Source organism: Mugil cephalus, chromosome 1 (assembly GCF_022458985.1).
Source record: "Mugil cephalus isolate CIBA_MC_2020 chromosome 1, CIBA_Mcephalus_1.1, whole genome shotgun sequence".
Classification (NCBI taxonomy): Eukaryota; Metazoa; Chordata; class Actinopteri; order Mugiliformes; family Mugilidae; genus Mugil; species Mugil cephalus.
Genome location: NC_061770.1, coordinates 9,188 through 26,947, shown reverse-complemented (window position 1 = coordinate 26,947; position 17,760 = coordinate 9,188). Strand labels below are relative to the sequence as shown.

Below are 17,760 nucleotides of genomic sequence, written 5' to 3'. Positions count from 1 at the left end.
GGAGGTGGGTGGGTGGGGTCTGAGGTCAGGGGTCATGGACTAAAGAATGACATTTCTACAATAATAATAATATAAATAAAAACGATATTAAAATAATATCTGATGGCATTCAATAAACACGGACATTTCTAGCGACCCTTTATAAAGAAGCGGTGTCACGGTGGATGTGAAACTGTCACGAAAATTAATCTATTGTTTGGTGCCTGCCGATTTTTCTCAAATTTTCATGCCGCTCGAAACGAATTTCAAACTGATGTATTTCAATTGGAAGTTGTTTCGTGCTATGAGGACGACTGTCAATGTGACACTGCGCAATGAAGAGGTTTGATTTTATTTAATTTAGACTAGATTTGTAATGGTCTTATTTCGGTTTTTAATGTAACGTCAATTTTGCTGCAGGATTCGGCACTTTGAGATTCGAAAAAAAAAATTAATGGTTATTTGTTATATTGGTCTCTTATGCAGGATCGCTAGAAATGTCCGCCTTTATTGAATGCCGTCAGATATTATTTTAATATCGTTTTTATTTATATTATTATTATTGTAGAAATGTCATTCTTTAGTCCATGACCCCTGACCTCAGACCCCACCCACCCACCTCCGTCCCCAGCTCCTCCCACTGTCGTAAAGCATTGACTGTATGTACTAGTCGTAAAGCGGTTTTTCTGTCCTTTCTCCGCTGAGTCCTCTCCAGGACAGGTAGGTCGTCTCTCTGTCCTGCTAATGTTTTGTGAGCTAATGTCTTACTTTGCTTACATGTAGCACATCATTTATATATTAATGCAATGGTTTTGAATGGTTTCAATCATTAAACGCAAGATAATGAAAACGATCTAATTTGTGAGTTAAAAATAGCCGTGTCCAGTAACTTTCGTCTAGCTAGCTTAAGCCACCTGCGGGTAATCTGCGGTGCCTGCACGATATGCAGTAACATATTGTCTCATTAGGCTGCTTTAAACAAAAAAACGTGATCTGCTTGTGTGTTTTCAATCAAACCTTTCTGCATAAAAAAGCAAACCCAGCTAGAGCACTAAAGATTTGCCTCTGTTCTTCTTGTAGTTGCTGTCAAACCATCTCCTGACCTCTGACCCTGAATCACCTCACCAACCCAAAGGCACTTTTAAGAGACACATCTCTAGGACTACGCTGTGCCACTTTTGTGGCCTGTTTCATGTGTTTGTGTAATATGCTCAGAACATTGATAATCATTCTGATTATGTGTGTTGGTTTAAATGAAAATAAAGTGAACTAAATGCATTCCTTTTGTCTTTACTGTCCAGGCTCTCATTTCATTGTGCCTCATATTTGTTTATAATAGTCTTATATCCACAACACCTCATTTGCACTAATTTACCTAAAGCTGACAAATAACACCTATGATATTAACATTGTGCATATGGGGTAAAGATGCCAGACTCGGTACTTAGTTCATTGCACCTTTTAATTACTCATAGTAACTTATATCTGTTAATAATAGTGTCATATTCTTGTCACTTTACTTAGCGCTGACAAATAGCACTTATGATACTGCATAGCTGTTTATGACTGTGTGCTGTAGGGAGATGTATACATTATTATAACTTTATTACATATACTTATAGCTACAGATATAAAGCACTATAGGCGAAGTCAAAACTCATGATGCATCACTATGCACATTTAGCAAAGCAAAGTAGTTATGATGCATCATAACATTAACAAGTGACTAGGCAGATATTGACATATTTTTAATGCACTATTCAGATTAAAATTATAATCATTCATAACCAGTTGTCATAATGCATCATGAAGTTGGTTATGACGACTTGTGAATATGTATGTAATATGTAGATGGTAATAATGACCATTATAATGCTTTATAGACAGCTTATAAAACATTATGAGTGCATTCATAGGGCATTATAAATACAACCTTCATAGAAAGTGTTACCAAAAATCTTTTAAAATTACTGAGAAATTAATAGTAAAATAACTATTGTAGGCTATTGTGTATACATATATACAATCCACAGTAAATCACAACGTCTTGAATTATTTCACAGCATGTCTGAACAAAACGCGTGTAATCAGGAGACATTTTACTGCTGCAACGTCTCCCTGCACAAACACACAAAAGAAAAAAACTAACGCGACATGTCATTGGAGTGCGTACTGTGAAAAGTGCGGGTCTCGTTTGGATTGGTCGATAGAAACAGTTGGAGGAGGAGGAGGAGGAGGAAGAGGGGAAAGGAAGAAGAAGAAGAAGAGACAGAAGAAGAAGACCATTGGCTGTTGAGACACTGAACATCCGTCTTTGACGTTACGCTTAACAAGGTCAACAACCACCACGCAGCTGTTCCCGTTTGGTGACAGAAACTTGGAGCAAACTGCAGCTAATGTCGAGGCTGGAGGAAGGACGAATGCAGAAGGCAAGTATTAAACTGACGCTGAGTAGTATTAGCTTTATTCACCACCATGTGTCTGACTTTACTCAGTGGGCAAAAGCGCTAGCATGTCGTCAATTGAAATGTTAGCTAACTATGATGACAAAAGTATGGCCGGCGGTGGCGGCGGAGTCGTCTTCACATGGTGTCTGCCAGTGTTAGTCATAGATATATATCTATGACTGTTAGTAGTCATCCAGACCAACCACTTTTTATTTTATTTACACTAACGTTAGCTTGTCACGTAACAGTGAGTCATTACGTTTGCTTTTGTGAACTAACTGACACAGGCGGAGAGAAAGAGGAACAACATTTGTTTAGAGCTGTAACAATGAACAATATTCGATTATTACCCTCTTCTACATTTTCACTAATTGTTTGGACGTAACCTTTACCGTGTGACTTGAAATGGCATGATTTCTGGCTAGGATGGGAAGCTGGATTTTATGGAACGTGTCAAAATGTCAGCATCTTCTTTCCACGCAGACTGCTCCTACTCCTCCACTTGCAGGTGTCGCTAGTGAGACATTTTAAGTGGATTTTCTTCCAAAGAAGAGAGAACAAATGTTTTAGAAATGATACTGAGATTTGGTAATGGTTTATTTCAACCAGTTACTCTTTTTTTAAAACAAATAGTTTGATCTGTGGTGAGAGTTGATTTCATGGCATAAACTTGTGGTTAAGAACTCCACTCTTTTCCATGCTGAACTGTACAGTGAAGCAGTGCGCTCCACAGTAGGAGAAACTTTAGTCAAAGAACCCAATGTTGAGCAGCTACCAAGGTGCAGTGGAAAGGCACTCAGTACGAGAAGGTACTCTTTCTGTGTTTAAACCAAGGTGAGGCACTTGAATTCAGACAGATTGAGCTCGTGTTTGTGATGCAGGACCAGCATGTATAATTTATTGTTACACCTCATGATGTGTCCTATATGCCAGCATTTGCATTGTATAAAGTGAAACAAGCAAGACGGAGCATGAAATGTTGGAAGTCTGAGCAGAAACTAGATTATTACCATTTGCATGTGTACAAGCTTTGTGGGACAAGAGTAATTTCACTTAAGCGTAGCACTGTTGACTCAGGGTCATCTGGAGTTTGAAAGATTACAATGTGACAGTAAAAGCAGTAGCAATAGTTCCCCACAAGAATATGTTGTTCATTTAGTTCCCATGTATAGTCAGTCTGGTGTGAGTTTTCTTTGTAGTGTGTTATGTTAAGATCTCACAAGCTTATCTGTCCCAAAGCAACGGTGTCATCTATAGTGGGACTCGTGTGACTGCTGTGGTTTTGGAAAAGGCTGTATCTTGCACCTTTATCCTGGTCCTGCCTCTTAAACTGTTTTTAGCTGTTATTATTTTTAAAACAGCTATTTTTTTCTGTCTTCTCTTCAGGTGGTTACAGCTCAGAAACTGCAACTTCACAATGGTCAACAAGTAGTTCAAGTATGGATACCACACCTCGTCAACTGTCTGGATAAAGTATGGATTAATTTCCAGTGAGGTTTGACGAAGTTTCTAATCAATGTTGTGGATGTATGGTGACTTGACCAAGTTATGGATGCCTTGTCTGTAAATTGGTAACTCAACTATTTTTTTCTTTTTTTTTAACTTTTCTTTCATAACCAGTTCAGTTGAATTTTACTGTTTTTTTTTTGTTTGATAACCAGTCATTTTAATTGAATTGATTTTTGAATATTGCTGTAATAATGGTTACCTGTTACAGTTACTGAGAATGAGAAATTGTAACGTTTCTTGTTCAGCTTAGTCTCATTTTTTTTTGACATGTTTTTAAAAGATCAAATTATTGTTGTATACTGTTATATTACATCTAATATAGTCATATACAGCCTTTTTAAATAAAATAATGCCATTAAAACCAACTAATAAGAGCACATTTCTGTAACTTAGCATTATTATTCATATTACAATGTTAATTTGTCATCTTTATTGGTAATTCCATCATTTTAAAATGTAAAATGTTTGTAATTAAACGTTAAAAACAACGTAAAACAACTAAATTTCCATTTGATGTTTTCTAAAACAAACCTTAAATTCTTGTAATCTAACCAAATATCTACCGTATTTTCCAGACTATAAGACGCTACTTTTTCCCCACGCTTTGAACCATGCGGCTTATGCAAAGATGCGGTTTTTTTTTTTTTTTTTGCGATAAATCCTTCACAAAACCGCACGCGAAAAGCAAAAAAAAATTAATTGATTGAAAAGATTTATTTAGTTTTTTTGTTTTGTTTTTTTTGAGCCGTTGTAATATACAACCTGATCCACACTCCGTACCAGGTGGTGGCGGTAATGCCAAGTTGTTTGCCAACCGCCAATAACCCACCCCCAAAAACAAGAAGAAGAAGAAGAAACTAGCAGCACAGTACTTCCAACATGGCAGGCAGTAAGTTAGTGTTAGAAGGTAGAGTCAGTGTAAATGCGTTTATTTTAGGGCTCAGCGTTGTTGTAATCCCTCTAATCCGAACTTGGTTTGGACATTTTGACTGGGTCTTTGATTATCTGACGGAGACTCTGGGGAAAATTGCGATTTGTATCCACATTGCAGTTATAAACGGCCTCTTGCTCATCATATACAGGGGACCTCTTTATAAGGTAAGCGTTGACAACTTCCCGGTTTGATTGGAATTTGCGCTCATTTTCAAAAAACACGCGACAATAGTGCTGTCCAGTCTCATATGTTTCAACTAATGCAGACTATACAGTAAGTGAAATGGAGTATCGGACTTAATTTACTTTTCCTTTTAAAGTTAAGTGTTCTCTAGCTAATGTTGGCTAACTTAATCTCCTAGCTAGCTAGTCAGCTTTACGTACGTAGTTAGTTAATCCTATACACTATTTAGCATTAGACCGCTGGCAGAGATGCGCTGAATAATGAAACCAGGTGACACCATGGCGGTTTACTGGTTATTACGATTTAATCTGTTTTGTGTTTATTTAGAAATGTTGGCATTGGAAAGAATGCGACAAACCCTCAATTACAGAAATTGTTTAGTGTCGACGAGCTTTGTTTAATTTGACGTTACACCAATGATTTAGTACTAAAGTAGGCTTCTGGCACAAATTAATCGGGTCGTAATTGTACTTGGTTAACCTGAGTGTCTTGCTTGCTTTAGGTCGCTGTGAGAGCCTGCTTTCTAGGACTGACTTTCGGGTGCGGCTTAATTATAAGCTTTTCTGAAACCACCTGGAGACATTTCGGCTGGTATGTTTGTATGCTCTCTAAATGTTTCATATACGTGTTTGTATTTCATAATATGGAATACATATTTTAGAATTCTCTACCTGTTTAAAATAAATGCTTCCTACAATGTCCCCAAAGACTTGTTTTGACATGTTCTTAACTACTGATTCAGGGAACTAAGTTTAATAGGAATCTTTGACTGCAGAATGTGCTCAGTCTTGAAGATGAATATGCGTAGTAATGGCTGCTCTCTGCAGGTACATGTGTTCCCTGTCATTCTTCCATTACTCTGAATACCTGGTGACGGCTGTCATCAACCCTCGAAGTCTCTCTCTGGATTCATTCCTGCTCAACCACAGTGTAGAGTACACTCTGGCTGCTGTCTCATCATGGATTGAGTTCACTGTGGAGAAGCTGACAGTTCCAGGTCTGACATCAGTTTAACCATTATTACAATGCCGTTTTTACTGTATGCTTCGGGTTTGTGTCATACTGGAAAATAAATCTTCTCCCATGTTGTAGTCCTCTTGCAGACTGAGTCAGATTATCGTCAGGATTTAGTTGTATTTTTCGCTTTATATCCCCCTTTACCTTTACAACCCATCCAGGGCCAGCTACTGAGAAGCATTCCCAGACTGTTGAGTTGCTCAGAGTGTTCATTTGTCTTCATGTTTTAATTTTAGTAGGACTACTAATGGACCTCCCAGAAATGGATGTTTTTATACTACAGTCACTTGACACATATCAACTGCACTCAGGTTGACACCGCTGTCATCTACTAGCTGGACCTCTGTCAAATTAGGTCACTTTAGAGGGGTGACCTCTAAAATTGCGTAGTAATGGCTGCTCTCTGCAGGTACATGTGTTCCCTGTCATTCTTCCATTACTCTGAATACCTGGTGACGGCTGTCATCAACCCTCGCTCTTATTTACCACTTTATATTTTTAATTAATGTTCATTAACTTGTAAAAAATAAGTTTTCACTTTGGCATGAGAGAAGATTTTGTGCAATTTGTGTGGTTATTATATTGACATGATATTTATAAACTGAGCAAATGGGGAAAACATCCAAGGGGGCTGAGTCATTTTATAGGCATTGCATGTTCACTTGTGCACCACTATGCCAGTTAATATTGCATAAGAGAAGATAATCCTTTGTTTATCTCAAAGTGGGGAAATAGTGTTTGTATGAAAATCTCCTTTTTTTATGTCCATGATAGATACTAGCAGTACAGTTAAAAAATGTAATGAATTAAAATTAATTAAACTCAGTTACCCTGAATATCCATTTCAGTTATGGAACGAAGGAGACAAGCAGCAGGACATGTTACATACATTTCAGTGATGTCTGATTTTAACAGTTGCTACCTCTGCATTTGGTAAGGGAACACTGAATGAATGGATGAAGTCTGAAGGACTTTACTGACCACAGATAGACACAATATTTATATATGAATGGGCCGTCTTTTCATTGACTGTGCTATGTTGTATTGTAGGCAAACAACAATATGACCACCAGTTCCGTTACTGAAGACCATTGTGTACAAAATAGGAGTTGTAGAGAATACTACTTGTTTGCTAAACAGTTTATGATTCTTAGAATCACAGTTAAGATATTAGAATGATATGGTGGGCAAAGCTATGAGCCACTTGATTAAAACTCCTTAGCCCTCTCCAGCATATCCCACAGATTCTCAAATGGGATGAAGGTTTGGACTGTGGTGGCAAATGGGAAAATGATATCCCATGCTCCCTTAACCACTCTTTCACAAGCCTCTTTTGAGCCAGAGGACTCCTGCCATTGTCATCTTGGAACATCTTGTCACATGCCTGTGCCATCAGGGAAGAAAAAAACAATGATGGAATAACCCGGTCGTACTGTATATTCAGGTAGTCAGCTGACCTCATTCTTTGGGCACCTAATGTTGAATAACCTAGACCTGAGCAACTGCAGCAACCCAAAATCATAGCACTGCCCTCATAGACTTATAAAGTAGACACTAGGTATGATGGGTGCATCACTTCTTCTGCCTCTCTTCTTACCATGTGCAGTCCCAATCTCCCAATAAATAATACCTGCAGTAGGACAAATAATATTTTCATAACTATTTCAGTCAGTTCAGTTCAGTTTCTTTTCCCCAAACCCCCGGCTCCCCCATTTCTTCCACCTTAAGTACTACTACTACTCAGTTCCCATGCCGTAACGGTTCAAAAGCCTAACCAAATGCTTTTGTTTCGGTCTCCGTGTGTCTTTCCATTTTATTTTCATCAGAAATGCTTCACTGTCTTCCGAAGTTGAAGGATCCAACCAACTCTGTGATGTAGTCAATGACGTCACATTTAAATTGGCGACTCCCTTGGTAGCAAGCTAGTTTTAATATTTAACTTTAGCAAAGGTGTTATTTTGGATATGGTTCACAGTACAAGGACCAACACATTTACCTTTCATTTCCCCTTTAAAGTCCCAAGCAAAGAGAAAGTGTTTTTAAGCAATGACTGTAAATACAGTAGACAACCCCCCCATGGTGTCATCCATGTCTGAAGAGTTCATTGAAGCCAAGTGGGAACTTCCAGGGCCTGAGCCATAGACAGTATAAAATATGGACAGCATGTGACCACTTCTTTCCATTGACTACACTAGCACTACAATTCCTGGGGTACAGGCCGTGCCATCTTGCGAACCAGGCTCAGCGCTGTGCAGTCCAACAGTAGAGGCATGTTGAACCGCACTTTCAATCACCCATCCACACTTCTGCCAGGAAGGAAATGTTGGGCACACATCAGTATTATATTCAGTCATTCAAACATATGCCTAATCAAGTACTGAGTGCATAGAAATTAGATCAGATTAGATGGAAATTCTATTTAAGCTGAGGGGAATTCAGCAGCCAGTAGCTTCAACACATGTAGTACTTATAATGATAATGAAATGATGAACTATAATAATCCAGTTGGTTCTTCACAGGGAGGCGGTTGACTCTGACGGCTTTGACAGCGTTTTGATTCACGTTGCATCTGCGCAATATAATAGCCCATGATTACCGATATCAGCACAAGAAGGCAATTAAACACAAAAGTCAATTAAAGCTGTGCATTACTGAAAAAAACTGTGGGCAAGTCGCAATTGCGCATTTTGCCGAAAAAAAGAAAAAACTCCCCAAATCCAATAAATAGAAATAAATGTGCACAATAATAAAATGGAACCATAAAAGTTTATTTAGCAATAAACTGAAACGAAATATATGGCTCAAAATAATAGCTTACAAACAGTGGGCACGGTGCAATTGTGTGGTCAACATCCAGCGTGGTCTGGGTGTATCTGAGGGATGCTACCATTGTTGCGCCTGCAGTTATAAAACGAATGAACGATTATTTGACTAAAATATTGAAATATGTTTAATATGATATTAATAGCCTCTAATATTGAAACATTTGAAATATTGTTTTAGATGATACACCATGTTTGTAGTCGAGCTGTGATATGCAAATTGTTTGCAAATTTTGCATTCGACTTTTTTCCCGCCATCTGTTTTGGTAAAATTCTGCCCCACTGCTGATGTCTTTGACATGGATGGTAGAGGACGACTCACTGTTAATGAAACGCAAAATAAAAGTAAACATTCAGCACCACCGGACGTTGAATAACATGGACATTCTTCAGTCTACCTGTCTAGTGGGTTGGGCTAATCCAAAATAGTGAAAACGGGGGGACTGTATGAAATTAACACGGCAAAAAATTGACCAATCATAATTTTGGTCGTCCCAGAATGTATCGACCAATAAGTCGACCAGTCGACTAGGACTTTACAGCCCAAATTAGCACCATGAAAAACTACACAAAAATAGTTGGGGTGAGGTTGTTTGGCCAGTTGCATAGCAACAGCAGCATGGATTGTGTCATGGCATGGTGTCTCCTTGTCATTGTCTGCTGAGAGAAGAATGTAAACGCCAACGGAGTGTGTCTGCCCGCAGATGCACCGTGGTCCTATGAACCTGGTCTCCAAAGCTCTTCTCATGACACACTCCCTCTGGGTCCCATGAAGTGCACGCAGTCCTTCCATTCCACCGCCAAAGGCCCCACATTCCCCGTGAATACAGACGGCACTCCATGGCATCCCCAGCACCCCAGCGCTAGCAGCTGATCGCAGGAACACACCAATGGACGCAACGGCCGCTCCGCTGAACTCAACAACCAACAACACAGCCAAAAACAAAAAGTCCAGGAAAAAGCAAAATAAAAACAGCACGAAAAGACCAAAAACCATTTCACTGGTTCAAGGCACAGAAAAAAAACAAGTCTGCAAAAAAAACAACAATTAACACACTCAGAACATTTATATATAATTATTCACTGACTTACTGGTGACATGCAGCCACTCTTTCAGGCAAATGTGGGTTAAGTCTGCTAACTGTGCGACATGTGGGTCAAGTGTGCTACATGTGGGTTAACTGTACTAAATAAAAAAAGTAGGCTAACTGTGATGGCCAAGGTTGCCCTCCTCACCCACACACAGTGATTACAGTTACACACACATTCCTCACCCTCACCCACCCAGCCACACACACAGGCACACGCGCTTAAGCGCGCCACACACATAAACACACATGCGCACACACAAACATGCAGGTGGTTATGTTATTACAGTTACAGATACACTCAGGAAGAGTAGTAGGATGTACAAACATGCGTACAAAAGCGCACATTACTCTCTCACACACAGGCTAACTGTGCTAACTCTAAGCTAACTGTGCTAAACGTGTGCTAACTGTGCTAAATGTTGGTCAAGTGTGCTAACTGTGCGCCATGTGGGTCAAGTGTGCAACATGTGGTTTGACTGTACTAAATGTAGGCTAACTGTGCTAAATGTAGGTTAACTATGCTAACGGTAAGCTAACTGTTAAATGTGGTTTAAGTGTGTTAACTGTGCTAACTGTAAGCTAACTGTGCTAAATGTAGACTAACTGTGTTAACTCCCATGTTGACAGAGACGGTACGCCGGCATTAGCTCCTCCTTCTTTTCGTCCCATATCAAAACATGCGGCTTGATCTGGATCGGTGTGCTATTACTTTTCTTTCCGAAATACGAATTTATCGCGACGTAAGTCGCTAAACGTAAGTCTTAAACTTTAAAATGTAGACACAAGCCTTGTGTATTGGTGCATTATCATCTCGTTTTGATAGGTTTTATCGTTGTTGATCAATCACGGTTCAATGACCATGATCTTTTTCGAAAAATCTTGTTTTAGAGTGCGGAATGTTGGTACTTGGAATGAGAGAACGTGTGTGAAATCGCCCGGCCGCAATTTACACACTAGACACATGATTTTTTCCGCAAACTTTTTGTGTCTCTCACAATGTGCTCTGCAAAGCAGTGAGACGTACAGAATTTCAACTGCGAGCCTCTGTTCGCAGTAAAGTACCTCTCTGCTTTGTCTGTGAAGGTTCTCAGTCATCCAGGTCATGGTAATCCAGAAAAGCGTTGAATAAGGTCAGCTGGACTTGTAGAATTTCTTATAGACGTTTCGCCACTCATCCGAGTAGCTTCTTCAGTTCTGATAAACTAGTGGGAAATTGAGGTTTAAATAGGAATAAACCCTGTGGCTAACACCCACCAGAAACTTGCTTGACCAGAAACTGGGGTCACTAATTACCATAATGGCTGATACTTACCTGTCCTTGAAAGGGGAGAAACTGTGTGCCTAGGCTACTTATCCTATGAATAGGGCTCTAACGAGGCCATTGTCCATGGGAACCTGGAGGCTCAATGTGTGAATGTTGTTGAAACTTCTTGGGGACAGAAGTCAAAACTGAATTATAAATAGTTGGTAAATTAAATCTCAGTCCACCTCCTCTGTTTAGAGAAGGTTTCTCCACTTTGACATAGATGGCTTCCTTAACTCTTCTCTCAAACCATCTGTCCTCTCTGGCCAGGACTTTGAGGTTGGTATCCTCAAAGGAGTGTACTTTGTCCTTCAGGTGGAGGTGGACTGCTGAGTCGTTTCCTGATGAGCTGGCTCTCCTGTGTTGGGCCATGCACTTGTGGATGGGTTGTTTTGTTTCCCCAATGTACAAGTCTGTACATTCCTCGCTACACTGAACCGCGTACACTACATTGCTCAGTTTCTGTCTAGGTGTTTTGTCTTTGGGGTGGACCAGTTTCTGTCTTAGTATGTTTCCAGGCTTGAAATAAACTGGGATGCGGTGTTTACCAAAAATTCTCCTTAGTTTCTCTGATACACCAGCTATGTAGGGGATGGTGATGTTCTTCCTTTTGTTGTGCTCCTCTTCCCTGTCCTTCCTGGGATATCTTTTTGAGCCTTTGACAGAGGCCCAGTTGGGATATCCACATGTCTTGAGGGTTTGTCCAGTGTGTTCCCTCCTTGTCCTTGCCCTCCTGTCTAGTGTGGACAGTCTGTGCTCGGTGCTGGAGAGTTCTGATGACTCCCAGTTTGTGTTCCAGAGGGTGGTGTGAGTCAAATAACAAGTGTTGATCTGTGTGTGTGGGTTTCCTATATACTTCTACGTTGAGGCTTCGATCTTCTTCAACACGCACCAAACAGTCCAAAAAGGCCAGACAGTCCCCGCTGATGTCCTCCCTGGTGAACTTGATGTTGCTGTCCACTGCATTGATGTGTTTAGTGAAGGATTCCACCTCCTCTGTCTTTAACCCAGGTGTCGTCCACATATCTGTACCAGTGGGCGGGAGTGGAACCTGCAAAGGTGTCCAGAGCTCTGGCCTCTACTTCCTCCATGTAGAGAGGACAAAGGACACTCCTTTGAGGATACCAATGTCAAAGTCCTGGCCAGAGAGGACAAATGGTTTGAGAGAGGAGTTAAGGAAGCCATCTATGTCAAAGTGGAGAAACCTTTTCTAAACAGTGGAGGTGGACTGAGATTTAATTTACCAACTATTTATAATTCAGTTTTGACTTCTGTCCCCAAGAAGTTTCAACAACATTCACACATTGAGCCTCCAGGTTCCCATGGACAATGGCCTCGTTAGAGCTCTATTCATAGGATAAGTTAGCCTAGGCACACAGTTCCCCCCATTCAAGGCCAGGTAAGTATCAGCCATTATGGTAATTAGTGACCCCAGTTTCTGGTCAAGCAAGTTTCTGGTGGGTGTTACCCACAGAGTTTATTCCTATTTAAACCTCAATTTCCCACTAGTTTATCAGAACTGAAGAAACTACTCGGATGAGTGGCGAAACGTCTTCAAGAAATTCTACAAGTCCAGCTGACCTTATTCAATGCTTTTTTGGATTATCTCTCTGCTTTCCATTCACTCCAATGTAAAGATTTTCTGAGAAAAGGAGAAGGACCTTTGCCTTTAACTCGCGAGTGTGTCCAAAATATTTACTCTACAAGGACAAAAAACATATCAAAGTCTTCAGGAAGGTCTTACGACGCCCACGGTCTGCTTGTTTTTCTGATAGGATCTACTGTTTTGTCACAGTGAGCCCAAATGTAAGACCAGCGAAAAGGGGGGAAATCTCTGTGTCCCGGCTCCGCACGCTTCCGTCATCATTGACAACCACCTTGCGTTGCAACCACAGAGCCAGCTCTGGGCCACAGCTGAGACCAGTTCATTCATCAGTTGTCTCTGCTGTTAATACAGCTGATCCCTGTGTCCCATACATTTATGTTACAACAATACACACCAACACACACACACCTCCCCACCCACACAGGTAACTTTGTAATTACAGATATACACACACACAAACACACAAGTAACTTTATGTTATTATAGTTACAAATACACACAGGAAGGTGGGATACAGGAACATGCGCGTGACATCGCGCATTAATCTCTCACACACAGGCTAACTGTTCTAACCGTAAGCTAACTGTGCTAAATGTAGGCTAAATGTGCTAACTTACAACAACACACACACACTACATAGGTAACTTTGATTATAGCATATGGGCGCGCAAGCGCACCCTCCTCTCACACACACACACGTGCACGCGCCACACACATGTAACTTTTTGTTATTAGAGCTACATAAGCACACAGGTGCACGCAAGCGCGGCACACACAAACACACAGGAAACTTTATGTTGTTACAGATACACTCAGGAAGAGTCGTAGGATGTACACTACTCTAACTGTGTGTTACTCTCTCACACACAGGCTAACTGTAAACTAACTGTGCTAACCATAAGCTAATTGTGCTAAATGTAGGCTAACTGTGCTAATTCCCATGTTGACAGAGACGCTACCCCCGGCATTAGCTCCCGTAGCCCCTTCAAAATTTCCTAGAGGGAATTTTCTAGTTACTGTTACTATGCCCACCATCTTCTGTGTATGACTGGAAAACATCCAACCCTAGTAGGAAAGACGGTGAATTTTTTCAAGAGGAAGGAAAATGTTCTACAAATACAGAAAAAAATTGATTGTGACGCTGTCTGGGAACGTAAAGTGTGCTTTAAAAGCCAGCTACCTCATAGCCAGGCACAGAGTTATACCGCTTTCACATGGATCGTGTCGCATGGTGTTTCCTTGTAGCTGAGGGAGGGATGTAAATGCCAACGGAGCGTGTCAACCCATAAGCCAGATTTCCATACACTGCCTACCTCTAAACCACTCCACACCTCACCACCATTTTGTAACTGCCTTTTCCATTGCTTAGGAGTGACCCCGCTCCCCCTGGTTTTATGGACTTTAGCCACACCCATGAGCCAGGAGCAGCCATAACAACACTATAACACGTGGATGATCTTGAAGGCATGCTGTTTGCGATCCTCCTTTTTTGGTGATATTTCAAGCGAAGTGAGCAGCTTACTACTAGTCAAAAACATCCAGCTCTCTAGTCAAAACATCCTGCTTTGTACCCGACGCAACATCATGATGATTTTTGTCTGACCATTCAGTAGTAAGCAGCGTTCCAAGTCACAGTTTCGGCTCCAATTCACCTACTTCGGACCCAGTATAGAGCAGGTACTAAAAAGTACCCTGAAAACTTTGGCCTCATTCAGCCCACCTTCTAGCAATGGTAATAGCAATTTAAAGTGGGCGTTGCGGAGTGGTTCAGAGTTAGGCCATGTATAGAAATCTGGCTATAGAGTCTTGAAGCCATGCACAGACGCACTGTGGTCCCATGAACCAGGTCTCCAAAGCACCTCCCATGACACGCTCCCCCTGTTAAACTGTAAAAAAAGACAAATCAAACCAAGACTCAGATCAATTAAAATGAAAGTGTTAATGTTTGAATGGGCCTGGGGCCACTTTGTATAGGGAAAATTGGGCCCAGCTGTCAAAAAGATTAAGAAACCCTGTTGTAAAGGGTGGTGAACATTATTCATAAACCACCGGAGTTTGTTCAAGGTCCTTACCTCTGCCACCGATGTTAGGAACTCCAGCTCTGCCCCTACTGCAGAGCCTGCCTTCTGTATCACTTTGTCCCCAGCTGATGGTTGCAGGATGCAGGTGAGGCTTGGACCTCCAAAAATCCACTACCATTTCTTTGGTTTTAGCTGTTTTAGCTGTGAACCACAACTGGTTCACAGACGTCAAGAAATGTCCCTTGCGCCAGGACAGGACGAACAATAAATTACACCAACAAAATTCCTGTCTGAAACGCTTTCAACATGATTTATTTATCTGTCAGTTGTAAAACTACTTTCACCCTTGATCTTACGGAAGCCGAGAACGGCCATGGATTTTTCTTTTTTTTATGTGTCTTGATTTCAACCTACAAGAGCTGCCACGAACGGCTTCCAGTCAAGTTGTTGAGCCAAAGGTGGTTTGCACCATGAAATTAAGTTGTTCACTGTACTCCTATTCTTGCTCATCCCTGATATACCCCATAATTGCAGTCTTATCTGAAAGAGTGAATAAGACAGGGGAGAGCACATACCCCTGTGGCGGCTAGTGCTGCTAATGATAATCCCAGACGTGCAGTTCCCCAGTCTTACAAACTGAGGTCTCCTAGTGAGATAGTTCACTATCCAGGAAATGAGGTGTGAGTCCCCTCCCATCTCTATTTGCTTGTTTCTCAGTAACTGGGGCTGGATGGTGTTGAATTCACTGTGCAATGCACAAGTGAAAAAAACATGATCCTCACAGCAGCATTCCCCCTCTGTGTGAGCGAGTCCAGTGGAGCAGAAAAAGAATAGCATCCTCAACTCCCTCAGATGTGACTTCTTTTTTTGTTGGTTTCAAGTAATGTTTAATTTTTTTTTACCATAGGTTTGTTGCACATAAAAGTAAACATAAAACCACAACAAAGATAAATAAAATGAGATTAAATTAAAGTAACATAAAAATAAGCAGTGTGATCAAATAATGTACAGAATTAGCATTATGAAAATATACAAAAGTAGTTGGCAAAATAGTGTCCAAGGTGATGTGGATGTTTGGTCAGTTGTATAGCAACAGTGGTGTGGATCGTGTCGTCAGTGGTGTTTCCTTATCGGCTAAGGGAGGGATGTAAATTTCAAATATAGTGTGTCTGCCTGTTGAGTCCTGAAGCCATGCACAGACGCACCGTGGTCCCATGAACCAGGTCTCCAAAGGACTTCTCACGACACACGAAGTTCTGGGTTTTTGTTATCTGTAAACCATAATCATCAAAAATACAAGCTAGTGTATTTTTAGGGCGTTTATGAAAGAACACTTTTGTCCTTTAATGGTAGCAACGTAACCATTTAGATTATACAGTGCAGAAATAGTGTAGTGTTATGAGATCGGAGTTAATATCAAAATATCAAAATGTGCTAAAAAGTACACACTTTTGGCAAATATGATAGCAAAACACACAACTCCCTCTAAGTTATCCAAAAAAAAAAATGGAAAAGGACTTTTGTCCCTTTGGGGCATGGTTTCTTTCTATGTATGGATTACATGGGTTGTTACGACACCTCGTGAAATTTTCATGTCAGTAGCACCTTTAGAAATGTGTTTACTATGAAAAATTGTGATGTGTTCAATACTTATTTTACCTGCTGTATATTAAGTAAATTAAAACACATACATTACTTAACATATCTGTTTGTCTGTATAGTTCTCCATTAGGTGATCTTGTTAGGCTGAGCCAGTTGATGTTCAACATGAGATGAAGAACTGGATTCCTTTAAAGCAGTGGTCTCCAACCTTTTTAAGGCCAAGATCCCTGACCTCCACCTTGGTGAGAGGCAAGATCTACCTACTGAAGCGTTGAAAGAACAGACCAGATTGTTCTTTCAACTTGACCCCTTTATTCAGGCTAATTGGTAACAAAGAAAACACTGTAACGAGCATATCAAAACCATATCAAACCATAGCTTCTCATCAACACATCAACTTCTTCTAATTCTAAGTTATTCAAAAAAGCACACACATACACACTTTCTTTCATGGCCATCTTTGTTAGGACACTCATTGGTATAATGCATTCCCTAGCCCCTTACCCTAACCCTAACCATCTCAACTGGATGCCTTACCCTAACCCTAACCATAACCTAATTGTAACCTTTACCCTAAAACTGAGTTTTAACCTTCAAAACAACCAAAAGTGAGGCCAAAAAGTTAAAGGACCGGCCAAAATGTTCTCACTTTACACAAATGTCCACAATCTGTTGGTATAAAACTTAAACTGGTTCTCAGAAAGATAGCTGTACAAGAACCCACACACACAAACTCCATATCAGGAAAGGCACAAAACACATTAGCAGTGAACAGATCATGTGCAGGGTTATACTTATCCACTCAATGCAAGTAACATAACATCGGCATTTTAGAAAATATATATAAAGAAAATTTATTATTATTCTGTTTTAACAAAAATAATGTGTAAATAAGCTCAGTGCAGTTATGTACCATCTTATGCATCATCACTTTTCACATTGCCATCAGTTTTCAAAACTGGCATGTTACTGACCCAGGTTATTGAGATGGCTGTGACTGAATACTGTGTGTGAGTGCTTTCTAGTTTGGCTCATGTCTACTGACAGCTAGTCTGAGACAGTCTATGAGGTGTTTGTCAGTAAGGTGGCTGCTGTACTTTGATTTAATTATTTTCATGTGTGAAAGCGCCATTTCACAGAGGTAAGTGGATCCAAAGTAGGCACTCAGTCTTAGTGCACATGAGGTGATGAGGGGAAACTTCTCCCTGCTGACAATTCCCCAAAAGTTACTGTCCCCTAATCTTAC

General features: G+C 40.5%; 1 protein-coding gene and 1 long non-coding RNA gene across 2 annotated transcripts; both read left to right on the top strand.

Moving 5' to 3' along the window:
• Positions 1-4,782: 4,782 nt before the first annotated feature.
• Positions 4,783-9,938, top strand: icmt (isoprenylcysteine carboxyl methyltransferase). Its single transcript, XM_047578408.1, has 4 exons — positions 4,783-5,033; positions 5,555-5,643; positions 5,880-6,049; positions 9,596-9,938. The coding sequence occupies exons 1-4, from the start codon at positions 4,815-4,817 to the stop codon at positions 9,763-9,765; spliced, it is 648 nt and encodes a 215-aa protein (XP_047434364.1). The 5' UTR covers positions 4,783-4,814; the 3' UTR covers positions 9,766-9,938.
• A 3,066-nt stretch (positions 9,939-13,004) lies between these two features.
• On the top strand, positions 13,005-16,612 carry LOC125011359. Its single transcript, XR_007113181.1, has 2 exons — positions 13,005-15,106; positions 15,357-16,612. It is a non-coding gene; the product is annotated as an uncharacterized LOC125011359 (long non-coding RNA).
• The last annotated feature ends 1,148 nt before the right edge of the window (positions 16,613-17,760 follow it).

Bases quoted from the DNA above. Each gene is read 5' to 3' on its own strand.
- icmt (XM_047578408.1), top strand. From the start codon at position 4,815: ATGGCAGGCAGTAAGTTAGTGTTAGAAGGTAGAGTCAGTGTAAATGCG. The intron at 5,034-5,554 runs GTAAGCGTTGAC...TGCTTGCTTTAG, and splicing joins ACAGGGGACCTCTTTATAAG to GTCGCTGTGAGAGCCTGCTT. The intron at 6,050-9,595 runs GTCTGACATCAG...GTCTGCCCGCAG, and splicing joins GGAGAAGCTGACAGTTCCAG to ATGCACCGTGGTCCTATGAA.